Source organism: Castanea sativa, chromosome 1, assembly GCF_040712315.1.
Source record: "Castanea sativa cultivar Marrone di Chiusa Pesio chromosome 1, ASM4071231v1".
NCBI lineage: Eukaryota > Viridiplantae > Streptophyta > Magnoliopsida > Fagales > Fagaceae > Castanea > Castanea sativa.
The window spans coordinates 51,969,578-51,985,650 of record NC_134013.1 but is presented as its reverse complement, the minus strand read 5'-3'; the positions used below and the strand labels follow the sequence as shown (position 1 = coordinate 51,985,650).

Here is a 16,073-nt window from a genome sequence, read left to right as displayed (position 1 = left end):
ATATATTTTGTACAAATTTACTATCATGCCCCTATTAGATTGAAAAAAAGTAATAAATTATATTTTCATTAAAAAAAGCATATTATGGATAGGTACTTCATCAAGAGAGAGAGAGAGAGAGAGTACAAAAATCCAAAAGAAATGAGGAAAAAAAGAATTGGAAAAAAAAACAAGGGGGTGTTTGGTATATGTACTTAAATAACAGTTTTTAGTTTTTAGTTTTTAAACAATATTACACGTATTTTCATATAATTTTTCACTCACACGTATTTCTAAAAAATACAAAGGATAAAAAAAAACCAGATGAATAGAAGAAAAAAAAGGAACAAAAGTAACATAAAAAGACATAAGGAAAGAAGAAAGACGTGTGTGCAAAACAAAAAAAAAAAACAACAACAACAACAAAATGAAAGTGAATGTTGCACAATGCACACTAGCACAAGGTAATTCGGTCTCTTCAGGCATAACTTTTTTTTCTCTCAAGTTTCCCTCCAAACTAGGGAGTTTACATTTTGGTGGGACTATAGAGAAAACTCCCGAACCCCCCAGCTTTCCTTCCCATTTTCTTCTCAAACCAAACCAAAATACCATTTTCTCTTCTCTCTTTTCCATACTCCTTAAAATCCACCTAACCAAACAGACCTTAAGAGTCTACTTGTTTAGGTAGATCTTAATAGAGAAAATTAGTGGTGCCTGGTTGTTTTCTCCCTAGACCCACCAAAATTTTATCTCCTCAATTTAAGGAGAAAATAGAGAGGAGAATAGTAGTTGCAGTTAAATAATTGAACTACCCCTCCTCTTACATTTTGGTTTTTTTTTTTTTTTTCATTTTTGTTTTCCTTTTTCCTGGGCATGGTACAACTACCCTCCTCTTCTTATTTCCTTTTTTTTTTTTTTTTTTGTGAACTACCCCTCCTCTCAAGTTCTTCTTTCTTCAATTTTTTTTGGTTTAACTAGACTTTTTTTTTTTTACTAGGCATGATTTTCTTTTTTAATGAACTTGGATGATTGCTTTTTTTTTTTAATTGGGCATCATTCTTTTAATAAGGGCATATAAATAAATTTATACAAACTCTATTTCTATCTTCCAATTTTATTTTCTCAACTAAAGAAAAAAGTTTTTCAACTAAAGAAAAAAGTTTTTCAACCCTCTACTTTTCCACCCCCAACTAAGCCCAAATAAGAGAAACTGAAATCTTTTCTATTTTCCCATTTTTCCATCCTCTTCCAATTTTCTATCTTCTTACTTTTTCATCCTTCAACCAACGAAGCCTAAGTAAGGGTGACTTTCCACATCAATTTTTGCACGCTATGAGCATTTTCAGATATGCACTAAGATTTTTCTTTATCTTAAAGATCCTATCTCTTAATCTTTAATTTTCTTTCTCATTTTCAAGGAGGGGGAAGCCAAAGAGTTAAAATCTAGGTATTTTATCAATTTGCTTATCGCATAACACTATAAATTTTCTTTTATCTCCTATTCTATAATGGGATCGTAAGATGGTGTGGTTTAAAGTACTTATAAATCATGCCATTTTTATTAAAAGCATAGTTGAACTGATGCTAGACCCAAATCTAACACCAAAAATCTTTTTTTTTATATATAGGAATTACTAAATTTTTATTCAAGAGTTAAGAAATAGTCGCTACAGCAATATCTTGAGCACAAGCCTGCTCAATATGGCTCGGGCAGGACTCTACCCAAGCAACATAGCTAACTAGTGATTTTGAATACTGAGCTAACATGTGAGCAGGGACATTTCCCTATCTTTTAGTGTGTGAGAAACAACATGATCTAAACATGCGCGCTTGCTGATGGATGCTTTCCATAATGAATTGGATCGAAGAGCACGGTGCCGCTATCCCCTGCACTGCATTGTAGACTCCTAGAGCATCACACTCAAACACCACATCTTGGATGCCTACGTCTAGTGTGAAGCGCATACCAACCTCCATAGCTTTGGCTTCCGTCTCAAGTGCACCAAGGGAGCCCACCATGGGACTGCTCAATGCAGCAATCACATCCCCAACATTGTCACGGACCACCATGCCCAGGCCCACCTTTCTCTGGTTTGAGAACACGGTCCCATTTGAGTTAATCTTGTACTGTCCCTGCAACAGTGGCATCCACTGTACTAGTTCGGAGCCCGCTACTGTTGGCTTCCTTAGCCCCTCATTGGTCAAATGAAATTTAGTCATTAAGCCAAGAGAGTTCTTCAGTGTGACCCTTCCAGGCTTACCCCTTCCACCGGTTCGAATAACATATCTCTCTTTCCAAATACCCCAACACACAGACACGAACCGTTTCATTAGACCTGGCCGCACTTCCTCATGCCTTTGAAGCTTTTGCATAACATCCAAGAAACCCCAGTTGGGCCCAATGTCAAACAGAAGAGAAAACTTACTCAAGTTCCACACTTCCTTGGCTTGAGCACAGAACCAGAGGATGTGGAGGATATTTTCCGTCGGGTTTCCACAAAGAGCACAACCACCTTCCACCATGATATTGGTAGAAAATAACATGTTTGTATCGTATACAAAACATGCGCAGCGGAAAAACAACGGATCTACTTCATTCATAAATGTTAACATGCACTATGTAAATTTCAGAATATAAGAACAAGAAAGTGTACCTTGGAGCGGTGAATTTTAAAACCGAATATCAGAAGCACTTGGGAACACTTTCAATCTTCACTCCAATTCCACTAATGCCCAAGATGTGTGGTCTCTCAATCAGTTTCCAAATGGAGAATGTTAAAGTGTCTAACACTTACTACACACCATTTCACAATAGTGTTATTGTTGTTCACTCAGAAAATTTTGTTTGTTTCTTTCTTTGTATCTAATTGATTATCTAATTGGGCTGGCCTTTTGGGCCTTTCCAATTGGGCTTAAGTGTGTGGCTTGGAGTGAGACCAAAAGGGACCAATAAGACACTAGCTCCAATGGGCCTTGGGCTTTTCTGTCAACTCTTGACAAGTCCAAAGTTACCATTAACTATATTTAATACCACTATATAAATATAGTTGCACTCTAGGCCTTATTTATAAATTATATCGCAAGACTTTATTGTACATGCAACCCCTTCATAAAATATTCATAGTAATAAAAAGTTATGAATGTAGACTGCCACTTTGTAGATTACTACATCTTAATTCCTTGAGTACCTGATTTAATCCTTTAAGTTATTCATCATATATTTATGAAATCCAATTCCATAAATATATACTTTAGTAACTTATTACTAAAGTAGTTAGGCCTAACACTCTGAATAAAAAACTTATTAAACTTATCTCAAGAGAATATTTTGTATCTCCGTTAAGAGACTATGAATTCTATCTTGAGAATATATGTTCCATCAACACTAAATGTGGTTGCCCAACATACTGAGGTTTTGACCGTAACTATAGATCTCACTCCTGATATATCAAAGTAACCTACACTTCATGATCAGGTCCATTATCCTCTCAGGATTAAAAGTTCATGTAAATATAAGTCGTGAGTTTATTATTCATTTGACAATTGTTAGGAAAATAATAAATCTCACAGCGATCCAGTTCAATATGTCTTAACTCTTAAAACAAATTAACATACCAACTAGAAATCTCAATTTTCATGATCAAGACAAATCATCTTAGTTGATATATTATAGTCTTCGCAGATGAAATGCCCAATTTCATCACCGACTACAAACTATAATTTTGAGTTTACAAAGAACTTGTGATTTATATCTTCTATGACAAAATCACATAAATCACATATTATGCATCTCATGGACTATATGATAATGTCCCAATATTCATGTTACCATTATTTTTAGATAATAATAAAACAATTTTATTAATCACAACATTAAGTCATATATAATGTCATACATAATATCATACAATAGGATTTAAGGGCACACATCCTAATAGATATGTCTTTGTCGTAAGGCCTCTTTGGAAGCCAGATTGTCTCTAACAGCCTTCCAAGCAAAATTCTTGACTTTTTGAGGTAGGTTCATTCTCCATAGTCCCTTCCATACTTTCTTCCTCGCCGAGGGGTTCGAGCAGTCAGCTTTGCCACCATCCCTATTCTCCTTATAGGCCAGTCTATATGCACTTTTAGCTATAAATTTTTCGCTTAATGTTTCTACCCATATCATCCTATCCTTGGAGCAATGCAAGCATAATGGGATGCTTAAGATAGCATCTGCATCCTCCTCATTGAAGTAGCTTCGGATTAGCTCTACTCTACTTTCCACTCCATAGATGCTCTGTTTATGAGGTCACAGACCAGAGCAACATTCAGGCAAGCTTCTTCACTTGTAACAATCTTGTATGAAGTTGGCTTAGGGACCCATTTGTTGCACCAGACTCTCACACCCTCCCCCGAGCCTATTTGCCACCTCATGCCCCTTTGCACCACCCCACCATTATGCTTCTCCAAGCATAGGAAGGGTGGCGGCCCAAATCTGCCTCAATGAAGGAGCAGTGGGGAAAGTACTTCACCTTAAATATTCGGGCAAACAAAGATGTGGAGTTAGTCTATAGCCTCCACCCTTGCTTTGCCAAGAGCACCAAGTTGAACAAACGCAAATCTCTAAAACCCATCCCTCCCATTTCCTTTAGCATGCACATTTTGTCCCAACTTAACCAGGCTAATTTTTTCTCATCTTTAACCTGACCCCACTAGAACTGCCAAATCAAGCTAGTGAGTTCATCACTTAATTTCTTGGGCAAGAGAAACCAAGACATGAAATAAGATGACATGGCTTGTGCCACAACTTTGATTAATATTTTCTTGCCAGCAATGGTCAAGAGTTTCTCCTTCCAACCTGAGACTTTATTTGCAACCCTCTATTTAAGTTGGCAAATGTATTGTTTTTTTATCGACCCACCAAGGATGGGAGCCCCGAGATAGGATTCATGAGGCCGAATCTCATTTGCACCAAACATTGTCTTGATTGACTCCTTTAACTCATCAGCTGTGTTATGACTATAGAATAGAGAAGTTTTCAACCTGTTTAACTATTGCCCAGAAGATTGTTCATAAATCTGTAGCACCTTTTGTATTTCAATGCACTCCTCCACCATGGCCCTCCCAAAAATGAGACTATCATCGGCGAAGAAAAGGCGTGACACTCTAAGACCCCCACTCGAGGTAGCCACCCCTTTTAATCTCCTCTGTTGGACTGATATGTGGAGTAGAGCGGACAAGCCCTCTGCACAAATGAGAAAGAGGTATGGAGAGAGTGAGTCGCCTTGTCGGAGCCCACACGAAGGATGAATTTCCTCACAGGGTCTACCATTAATACTCACTGCATAAGAGACTGACAACACGCACCTCATGACTATTTGGACCCATTGTTCATGGAAGCCTATCTTTAATATTATCTTCTTCATGCACTCCCACTCTACATGGTCATAGGCCTTGCTCATGTCTAATTTCAATGCCAGTTCCCCACTTTTGGCTTTCCTTGGCTTGCCTATATGATTCATCACTTAACGTACCACTAAAACATTGTTCGTAATTAACCTTTCTGCCACAAAAGCACTTTTCCTGCAGCACTAACTTCATTCTGTTTGCCACCACTTTTGAAGCCAATTTATAAGCCACATTGCATAAGCTTATTGGTCGGTAATCCGTGACTCTTTCCAGATTTTTCATTTTTGGTATGAGCACAATATGAGTCTCATGAAACTTGGGTGGGTCTATACCATGGTTAAGAAACTTCAAAGTAGTGCTAATAACAGTAGTTCTAACAGTAGGCCAATAATGTTGATAAAATAAAGGAGGCATACCGTTAAGGCCCGGGGCCGTCATAGGGTGCATCTGCTTCAAGGCTTTCTCGATTTCCGGTGCTTGAAGCTCCCTGGTCAGTAAAGCATTCATCCCGTCCAAAACTTTTGGCTGAATGGCATCAATAAGCTACTTTTCAATTCAGGGTTCTGAGGAAGTAAAGAGGTCACCAAAATATTGTACAAACACATGGCCAATCTGCTCCTCATCTTCTATCCACACGTTGTTTGAATCTAGCAGCCTACTAATAGTATTACGCTGCAAGCGGTTGGATGCTTTGGTGTGAAAGAAAGTGGTATTCTTGTCCCCTACTTTCAACCAATTGTTCCTTGACCTCTGTAACCACATATCTTCCTTAATAGCTAGTGCTTTGTTTAACTATAATCTAGTCTCATGAATGTCATCCAGGACCGAGCCACCCATGTTCAAATTCTCCAAAGTTTGGAGTTTCTGCTACAATGCCGTGACTCTTCTACCCACATGGCCAAACACGTTTTTGTTCCACGACGTCAATGCGGACTGGCATTCTTCCAGGCAGCTAGCAATTGGCCATTGAGAGCCCATGTTTTCACCTCTTACCCAAGCTTCTTACACAATCTCACTACACACTTCATCTCTAAGCCACATGGCTTCAAACCAAAAGAGTTTAAATCTCTTATACTTTTGCCAAGAAGGGTTGTTTGCCTTTAGGAGAAGTATACTATGATCAGATGTAGAGGCAATATGGAATAGCTTAGTGCGTGGGAACATCCCCCCAGTTGGTTGAGACCAGTGCATGATCTAACCGTTCTTGAATCCATTCACAGTTGCCCAATTTCAGCCGCTAAGTGAATGCCGAGCCATTGTACCCCAAATCCCTGAGTTTGCATCTATTCATCACATCCTGAAATTGTTTCATCTAGCCCTCTAGTCTAGCATTGCCACCCTCCTTCTCACTTGCAAACATGAGCTCATTGTAGTCCCCCATACACACCCAAGGTAAGTTACTGTGAATGCTGAGTCTTGTCAACAAAGCCAATGACTCACTTCGTCTACTAGTTTTAGGATACCCATAAAAACCGGTGAACCTCCATTTTCTTGCTCCCTGCTACTCCTTCATGATAGCATCTATATGGTTGGGTGAGTATGTTTGCACCTCCACAATTGTAGAACACCTCCATAGAAGAGCAAGCCCACCCCCTCGACGAACACATGGTACCACTAGCCCCTGTTTTCTGTCCAACTTCCTTTGGATCCACTTCATCTTTGTACAATCATGTTTAGTCTCCATTAAGAAGACTAAAATGGGATCTTCCTCCAACACTACTTTGTGGAGTGTGTTAACTGTGAGGGGGTTCCCAAGCCCCCTACAATTCCAACTTATCACACTCATTGCTCCCGGCAGGGCTGACCTGCAGCCATCACCGATCCAAGCTCTTGAGCCATAAGTTTACTAAGGGCCACGACTTCCCCTACCCTGGTCCTTTTCACATTCTCCACACTACCCGAGATGTCTTCCAAAGGAGGACAAGTTTTGCGTTTGCCAATCTTCTCACTAAGCTCTACCTCCATCATGTTACTCATTCCCAAACCACCGCCCTTCTCCATCTCTATCACCCTACGTGAGTTATTTTCATTTCTTTGCATGGCTAGACCCACTCGGCCTTTTTTCAAAGATGCTTGGTTGGATTTTTTCGGTTTGAGCTTTGTTGAGCTGGATGGTGAAGTTGGGCCCAGAATGAAGGGAATATGAGTTGGAAATTTTACCTGGGCTTGATCAGCTAGCAAGTTGGATGTTTGTGGCCCAAGTACTGTATTTGTATTGTTATTAAACTCACCCTAGGGGTCATTGTGGCTAACTAAATCCTTCTCCTTCACTTGCGCCTGAGGGGATTGAAGGTTATTTTGTAAAGCATCGGTCATACCCGTACCATGCTCTACATGATGATGATTCGTTGTGTCAGCAATATCCCCATAAATCGCGGCATCAATCTCCTTTAGCTGCTCCTCGAACTTACAGCCTCGCTACAAGTGATGGATTCTCTGGATTCTCACCTCGGTATGTGCAACCACACCCTCCACGTCAGCCCTACCTCCTTTCTTGTCTTTTTTCGCCGCCGTTTGGCAATGGCTTCCCCCCATTGCACTTCATGGGGAAGGGTCCATTACCATGGCAAACTGAGCAAGGGTGCCAACATTTCTTCGTATCTCCCTATCATTATCCCGGGATGGTGCCAAGACCAGTTGGGGCTTCTAGAGCCTTTCCTGAGTTGCCCTCATCCATGGGCCAAATGGCTTGTCCTCTGCATTCATCCTTTCTACTCGACGAAGCCCTACCAAGCAATCGTTTTCATTATGAGTCACCATGCCACATAGGTAGCAAAATATTGGCATTCGCTCATATTTGAAGTCAACCTATATCTGACTTAAGCCTCCCAATTGAACCTTTCAACCCCTGCACAATGGAGCCGAGGTGTCTATCATCACCCTTATTCGCATGCAGTTTCCAAGGCAAAAGCCCCTTTCATCCACATCTATTTTTTCCACAGATCCAATAGTGACCCCTATGCTATACCCTACCTCCTTGGTTTGGTACATGGTTGGGATGCCGTGGATTTGAATCCAAAAAGACATCTTGTCAAAACTGACCTTACTCACTGCCTCCCCTGCTTTCAACTTGTTCAAGGCAATGAGGTATTTGTCAAAAGACCATGGGCCGAGCATAAGGGCTATATCTGCATCATCCTCATTCTAGAAAAGAAACAGCGCCTTGTTATCTCCTAAGTCACTCACCTTAAAGTTCTAAGCCGTTTTCCAAACTGATCTCAGTACTCGCGCCACCGATTCCAAGTTAACTCGTCGTTTCGTAAAGAACTTCCCGGCCAACACTCTATTACTTTCTATCACTAGGGCACCTATGACAATCTCTGATCCCTCCCTCTGTAATAACTATAGACCTGCACATCTATCCAAAATATCATCCATAGCTTCCTTGAGAAAAAGTTTAGACAATCGTTTCTACCTTAAAAAGGAGAGAGTCGTTCATATAGAGACGATAACACCAACGATCTTTAAAAAGGGTCCAATGACTTGAGTTTTCTATGAATGGAAAAAAGGCCACAAAGCATGTATTCATTCGTTAATAAGCACTCGAGGCCTGCGGATTTTTGGAAAGAATGGCCAAGCCTATGCACCAAAAGGCCACAAAGCATGTATTCATTCTTTTTTCTTACCTTTTGTCTTTCACGCACGGTGAAAGCCACACAATTCCAAAGCTCTCAAGTTCATAAAATCAAGATATGGACATCACAGATCCCACATTCTCCCTATATAATCAATCTTTCTTAGGCTTTCATTTGGTAGAAAGCTTGTAAGGATTTACTCTCATCAATCTTCCAAAATAGGTCACTTTCTTGGGGCCTATTGACTTGAATGTATTTTGCAAGTCCGTATAAAATATTGCAGGAAAACTCATTTTATGTATATTCAAAGTAGAGAAAACGCTCAAGATTTGTCCTCTTTACTGTCTCTTACTAGTGGCATAGGCATAGCTAGGATTTAGGTCCACGGACTGAGAGGTGTACCGGTAGTCGTTGAAAGGGAGAAAGCTCATTGATCAATTTCAAATAAAGAGAAATATTTTCTGTGAGACAAATGAAACGACACACTAGAGAGTAGAGGCCTTCCTCTTGGCTTGAGGGATCTAAATTGGAATACAAATATAGACTCGGATAACATTCCAATTGCATAAATTTTGAACAATGATGAAGAATGGAATGTAGGGAATTTTAATAGTGATTTTGTGCCAGATGACTTTCTATTGGGTCTAAATTGACCCTAGTTAAATTAACAAATTATCCAAGTTGATTCATTACTTTAATTATATGCAATATTTAATTGAGCCACAACCACAGCACCAATCTAGAGTATAGTGCAACGAAAAATAATTTGTCATTGTTATTTGGTTACGATGGGAAAAAATTTTGCTGGAAAAACCTCAATGGATAATATATATATATATATATATATAGGTTACCACTCCTAAAGAATCTACTAATAAGATTTAGTTTACAAGTATAAAGAATATGGGTAATTACACATAACCCACCTGTGGTTTGGGCGAAAATCACTTTGCCTACCCGTGGTTTGAAAAATGTCATTTAACCCACCTGAGGTATGTTCCGTTTGTTTTCAGTAGCCCACCTCTGTTAAAATCAGGGGGTAAATAGGTATTTTTGCTCAAATTTTATCTCTCTCCTCCCAAAAAAAAAAATAGCACAAAAATGCAAGAGAAACAATATCAAAAAGTGGTATTTGTCTCTCTCTCAATTCACATAAATTTTAAACATGAAGAATATACAAAAAAAAAAAAATCTAGATCAACCTACACAAGATCACTGACTTAATGACTCAGATTGTGTGAATGGAGTCATGGATATATACCCACAGACAAACTGGCCCAACTCCCCTACCCAAACGTGTTCCTCCACTCGCCGCTGACCCTCACTCTCTCTTCAGTTCCTCACTCTCGCCAACCCAAGCCATGGGTTTCGCCGTGTTCAATGTGGGTTTCGGGTTTAATGGTTTGTGGGTTTGATGGTGGTGGATTTTGGCCGTGGTAGGCTCCTATCTCTGCAAAAAGCTCATGGCGGAGACGCCGCATAAGGTGTTCACTCTCGGTGTCTGCAACAAAAATATCGAGCACCTTTTTAAACCACGAGCTCAATTTCTGTGTGTAGCTCTAAAGACTACAAATTTTGAGTATTTACTTCATCTTATCAAAACAATTTATCCAAAGCCTTTCTCTAACTAATAATAATGGCGAGCTTTTTACACAAGCTCACCAAAAACAAATCCTCCATAAGAACCATCACAACCCCCAACACCCAACTATCTCCTAACCCAAAATTTTTATCATTCCCCACCAAACCCATATTGCAAAAATTCAAATACTAGAAGACTATGCAAACAACCCAATTCCTCTTTCGGGTCCCACAAGTGGAGCAGAGGTGGAACCCACTCAGCCATTGCGATTCTTCCCAAGTTTCCCATTTGGGTATTGCTTAAACCTTGTTTTCTCAACTGGGTTTGAGAGATTAGCTGAGGGAGAGGCTGGTGAGGTCGAGTTTGATGATTCGAGGATGGTTTAGGCTGACAGTGTGAAGAAGAAGAGGAAGAAGATGATGAACAAGCATAAGTACAAGAAGCTTAGGAAGCGCCTTTGTCGAAAGTCTAGGATGTGATTGGTGAGAGTTCATTGTTCAATGCATTGGTGGATTATTGTTACTCTTCTTTTTTGTTAAAGGTTTTTGAGATATAATGCACTGACTTTAGATTTTGGAATGGAATTGTTAGCCATTCTTTCTCTTTTGGTTTTTCATTTGGGAATTATTTTTAGAAATGGGGGCTAACATTTTTATGTTACCAGATATTATTTTTCCCAAAACCCTCCCTTTTGATCTTGTTTCTCTTGCATTTTTGTGCATTTTTTATCTTGTAGGTGTTCTTTTTTTTTTTTGGTATGTTCTTTATGTTCTTCATGTTCAAAATTTGTGTGAATGAAGAGAGAGACAAATACCACTTTTTGATCTCGTTTTTCTTGCATTTTTGTGCTATTTTTTGTTTTGGGAGGAGAGAGACATAAAATTTGAGCAAAAATACCTATTTACTCCTGATTTTAACAGAGTTGGGCTACGGAAAACAAACGGAACATACCTTAAGTGGGTTAGGTGACATTTTTCAAATCACGGATAGGCAAAGTGATTTTCGCCCAAACCACAGGTGACTTATGTGTAATTACCCCTAAAGAATATTAGTTAATCCTAAAGTACCTACGTTCACTAGAACCTACTCAGCTTAGCTCCACCTCAACCCAGTTGAAATTTTGTTCTTAGCAAACTTCTTCAGTTGAATGGATCTACCAATCGACGTGACTAGCTTCAACATGCACAAATCTACCAATTCACTTGACTAACTTCTCCATAGCAATCCCAGATTGTTGTAGTAGTTGGTGCAAAGTTCTTCACAGCAGTAATTCTGTACAAAACTCTAGGCACATAAAGTCGTAGTAACTTCTCAATATGCATGTCTCTTCTGTCATACCAATGACGACTATAAATATGTCCTTATCTACATATGGGAACCATAGTGCACAAATCCCAATATAAGCCAATTCATCTTGGGCTGCAATAGAATTTACTATTTAATTTTCCTGCAGCTCAATTGGTCGAGAGATGTTGAGCAGGTATTGAGATGAACAAATTCTTGATAGGTTGAGGAGGTATTGAGATACTTTACATTTTCTTGAGAAATTTTCTCGTGTCTTCAATATGGACCTTCAATTCACTTTTGATCTAAATGAATGGTGTTTTGAATCCGATTAGCTAATACCTAAAAATATGACTCTAACTCTCGCCATTTTGGCTTTTGGAAAAAGTCCATAAGAAGGATCTTGTTTCATTGTAGGTAAGAAAGTAGCCAAAAATGATATAAAGTCAAATCATTGTAGCCATAACAATATAGAATGCAGAGTCAATGCTTCGTAAAACAACATTGTTATCAATCACGTATCCAATTAGTCAATCTTAGCAAATCTAGATTCTTTGTTTTAAAATAAATAAACAAATTAGTAAAAATTGGTAAGTTCAACTCTAGAATCTAAATCAACGTTAGTCTAATTCAAGTATTCAACTGTAATAATTTGAGAGACCATTTTTCTATATGTCTATCATGTTTTTTTAAAGGATTGTGGGAAGTCGAATCCAAAATCTTTCATATTCGCTAAAATATTTTATTTCAAATGATGACTGATGAAGAGTTCTATAATTTATTTTATTTAAAAACTTTCAAGTGTTCAGAATTTCATCACAACTCACAAGTCCTTTGTCTTTACTCCTTTACAATACTACAACTCCGGTCAAGTACATTGTTTGAAATTTCCAAATCGCATGCAATTAGATACATCTAATTTTCTTTGAATTTCAAAAAACAAAAATTTCTCCGGAAAGGTTTTCAAAATGAGAGAATAAACTGAACTTTCAAAAAGTAAAGAGTACTAAAATCTTGGTTTTGACCAAGATAAAGTCAAAGAGGGTGTCTTGTAGTTGTGGAGATATAGTAATTTGACTAAAAGAATGGATTGAACAAAATTATGAATGACCAAATTAATTAATCAAGCTGGTGATTTCACGAGTTTTTCAGGCATCAACAATCTGAAGTTTTCTCTTCATTCTTTCTTTCTTTCTCTATTTTTTTCCGGGAACAAACATATCTTTTCATGCATAAACGATTTGGTTAAACCAAGCCTCTGAAATCATTAATCAAGCTAATTGATTGGCTAGCATAATCGATGTAGCACATTCTGAATATTGTAATCAGGTCAAATCATGACTTGAACAGATTTAGATTTAATTTTTGTCCATTTGAATACATAGGCAACCAAATTAAACCATACCATTAACTCAATGAAAAGCTGATAACTAGTGATAACATTAGTGTAGGAAGCTAGATAAGCATAATAAGAATGAGGTTCTTAGGAGCTTTTCTTACCCAATCACAGATTTGTCACCACTTTGACTGTAAATCCACCATAAAAGATTGGCAAGACTGTTCCCATCATCGTGTTCTGTCGACTTCCTTGCCTTGGCTATGGCACTAGTATAGTTGTAGGTTCCTTCCAAAGCATAAAAAAAATCCTTCCACCTTCCTGAGACTCCGCTCAAGCTCAAAGAAGGCAATGCCCAATTAACAACATCTCGTGCAAACTCTGCATTAGAAAACAATATCTCTGTGATTGGTGTGATAGGAAGAACCTGAATTCCCAGCCTACACGCCGTCCACTCAGCTGGTGCAAACCAAAGTTTCGTGTCCCTCATGTTAGCCCACAAAATGCCTACCAACCTATTCTTCCTGCTGAATTCTTTCCCATACAAATCGTTTCCCTCTTTCACATGCCACCATGTTTGAGCAGAGAGAATTTCCAATGCAGCAAGTGTTGACCCAATGCGCTTAAGATGGTTGTCTTTATAGGCTAATCCCAACAGTGCAGCTGAATAATATGCATTCACTGCTTCACTTGTGCTTTCTTGATTTCGTCCATCTGTATAATTTTGGAGCCCTGCAGCCCAAGAGTGTAACTTCCATGGATCAAAACATCTAACCTGAGGATAATAGGAATATGAATATGATCCTAGGCCTACATTCATGTAATCAGCCACTAGAGAATAAGCTTGTGGCTTATATTGCCTCCCCCATGCCGGGTCAATCTTTGCAAGTACTGCAATTGCATAAACAAAGTAGCCCAAATGAAAATGATGATCATTGTATATTCCAAACCCGAAATCCAATGTGGAATTTGTGGATCCTAGTTTGGTGACAAGACCACCCCATTTCCTTTCATACAAAAAGCCATTCCCACCATAGTTTCCATCTAACCATGGTTGAACTGCATTTTTCAAGAACTTTGCCACCACTGGAATCGCCTTAGGATAACCAACTTCTTCTGCAATCAATGCCAATCTCGCAGCTCTTGCAACTTCTTTGCCATAGAAATATGACGCTGGTGTTGATATTGTTGTTAACGCATCAACATCTTTGCGAAGTGCAGAAACAACTTCAGGAAAGTGTTCCTTCCTAATACCAGCAATGGAATGCCAAGTCACTGGAATTGGTCCCAACTTCAATACCCATGAGTCTCCTATAACTCCCACGAGATCACCATCAATGCTTTTGTACTTGAAACCCTCTAACACAATGTTCCCCGACAATAGTTGGCGATGGAGAGGGTGTGCAAGCAGCAACAGCTTTCCTCTTCCCTTCTTCTCCCATTTGTACTCCAAACGAAAGGGCTTACTCAAATTTGCATTTCCTGAGATCGGATAACACGAACTATACTTATCGAGCACTGCCTCATATTTTCGTTCCGAATTAGGCAAGATAGCAATCCTAATAACCCCAGAAAATTCCCGGGAAGTAATTTGAGATATGCTATTTGTGAAACGTATAGGTGCTGAAGTATACAAGAGCCAAGTCTGGCTGTTGTTAAGCTTGATAACGTGTTTGGTGAGGGAAGAATCAGAAGAAAATGAGAGAATATCATGGATAGTTGAAATGGAAAGATATGTGCTGCGAGTAATGGCTTTACATGTCAAGAAAGGGCTTCCCCGGACAAGGTAGAACCGTAGATTATTAGGAGGAAGGTCCAAAGTGACACTGAGATCACTAAAAGATGAGATTCTATGCCTTTTGTTGAGAATAGCTGATGGGGTAGTTTTGTTCAAGGAAGTGATGGTGAGGTCAGGGACAAAAATTTGGTGAACGATGGAGGAGTTTGATAAGAGAAATGGGTAGGTAAAAGAAAGAGAGGAGGAATTAGATTTGATGAGATACGGGTGAATGTATTCAGGGTCATCACCATTTGATACGACAAAGTTTTGGAAAAATGAATTGGTGGGAAGTGGAGATGATAGGAGATGAGATGAGAAATAGCGAGCAGGATTTGGAACCACTGTTGATTTGGTTTCTGGGAAGAGAAATGGAGTGGTTGTTGCTAATGCATTGCAGTACCAAAAAGAAAATGATAAGAAGAGCCAGAATGATGTTGGTAATGCCATGGTTTTGGTTTGGTTGGCAAAATAATCGAAGGAATTCAACTCAGTATATGGTGTATTTGTGGTAAACGCTTGCAAAGACGACTTACAGGTCACAAACAAACAGTCAGTCAGTCAGACCTCGATATTCTTATTCAAATGTCCTGGAGATGTGGGCGACACGGTTGAGCTGGGCATTTCATCGAACAGTTCCTTTGCGGTATCGAAGCTACAGGTAACGCAGACCATTTGGATGACGGCGTTGTAGGCTGGGTTGGAAGTGGGAAGTGGGAAGTTGAGTGCGGGTGACGTTAGTTAGCATACCATGTTTTTGTTGACTTCACCTTTTCACAAGTTGAGTGCGGGTGACGTTAGTTCCCACTTCCAACCCAGCCTACAACGCCGTCATCCAAATGGTCTGCCATGTTTTTGTTAGTATACCATGCTTTTGTCAACTTTATCTTTTGATAATGTTGTTTTCAACTAACATTTAATGAAAAACGAATCTAATTTACACAAAGCTAAAGGGAAAAAAAAAACCACACAAATTTAGATAAAAAAGTTAAAAAATAATTTTTTAACTTATTTTAAGGTCTTTACTAAATATAAATATAAAAAATAAACTTTTTTTTAATATTTTGTAAAAAATAATTCTATTTCATGCCAAATTAAGTGTGAATTTGGCTCAAAATTAAAAAATCAACTTATTTTACTATTCAACTT

The 16,073-nt window shown here is 38.8% G+C and overlaps 2 protein-coding genes across 2 annotated transcripts; both read right to left on the bottom strand.

The window, feature by feature from the left end:
* Nucleotides 1-1,764: 1,764 nt before the first annotated feature.
* Nucleotides 1,765-2,502, bottom strand: LOC142629363 (uncharacterized). Its single transcript, XM_075803348.1, has one exon. The coding sequence runs from the start codon at nucleotides 2,500-2,502 to the stop codon at nucleotides 1,765-1,767; it is 738 nt and encodes a 245-aa protein (XP_075659463.1).
* A 10,626-nt stretch (nucleotides 2,503-13,128) lies between these two features.
* On the bottom strand, nucleotides 13,129-15,658 carry LOC142622801 (glucan endo-1,3-beta-D-glucosidase-like). Its single transcript, XM_075796338.1, has one exon. The coding sequence runs from the start codon at nucleotides 15,372-15,374 to the stop codon at nucleotides 13,308-13,310; it is 2,067 nt and encodes a 688-aa protein (XP_075652453.1). The 5' UTR covers nucleotides 15,375-15,658; the 3' UTR covers nucleotides 13,129-13,307.
* Between the last annotated feature and the right edge of the window lie 415 nt (nucleotides 15,659-16,073).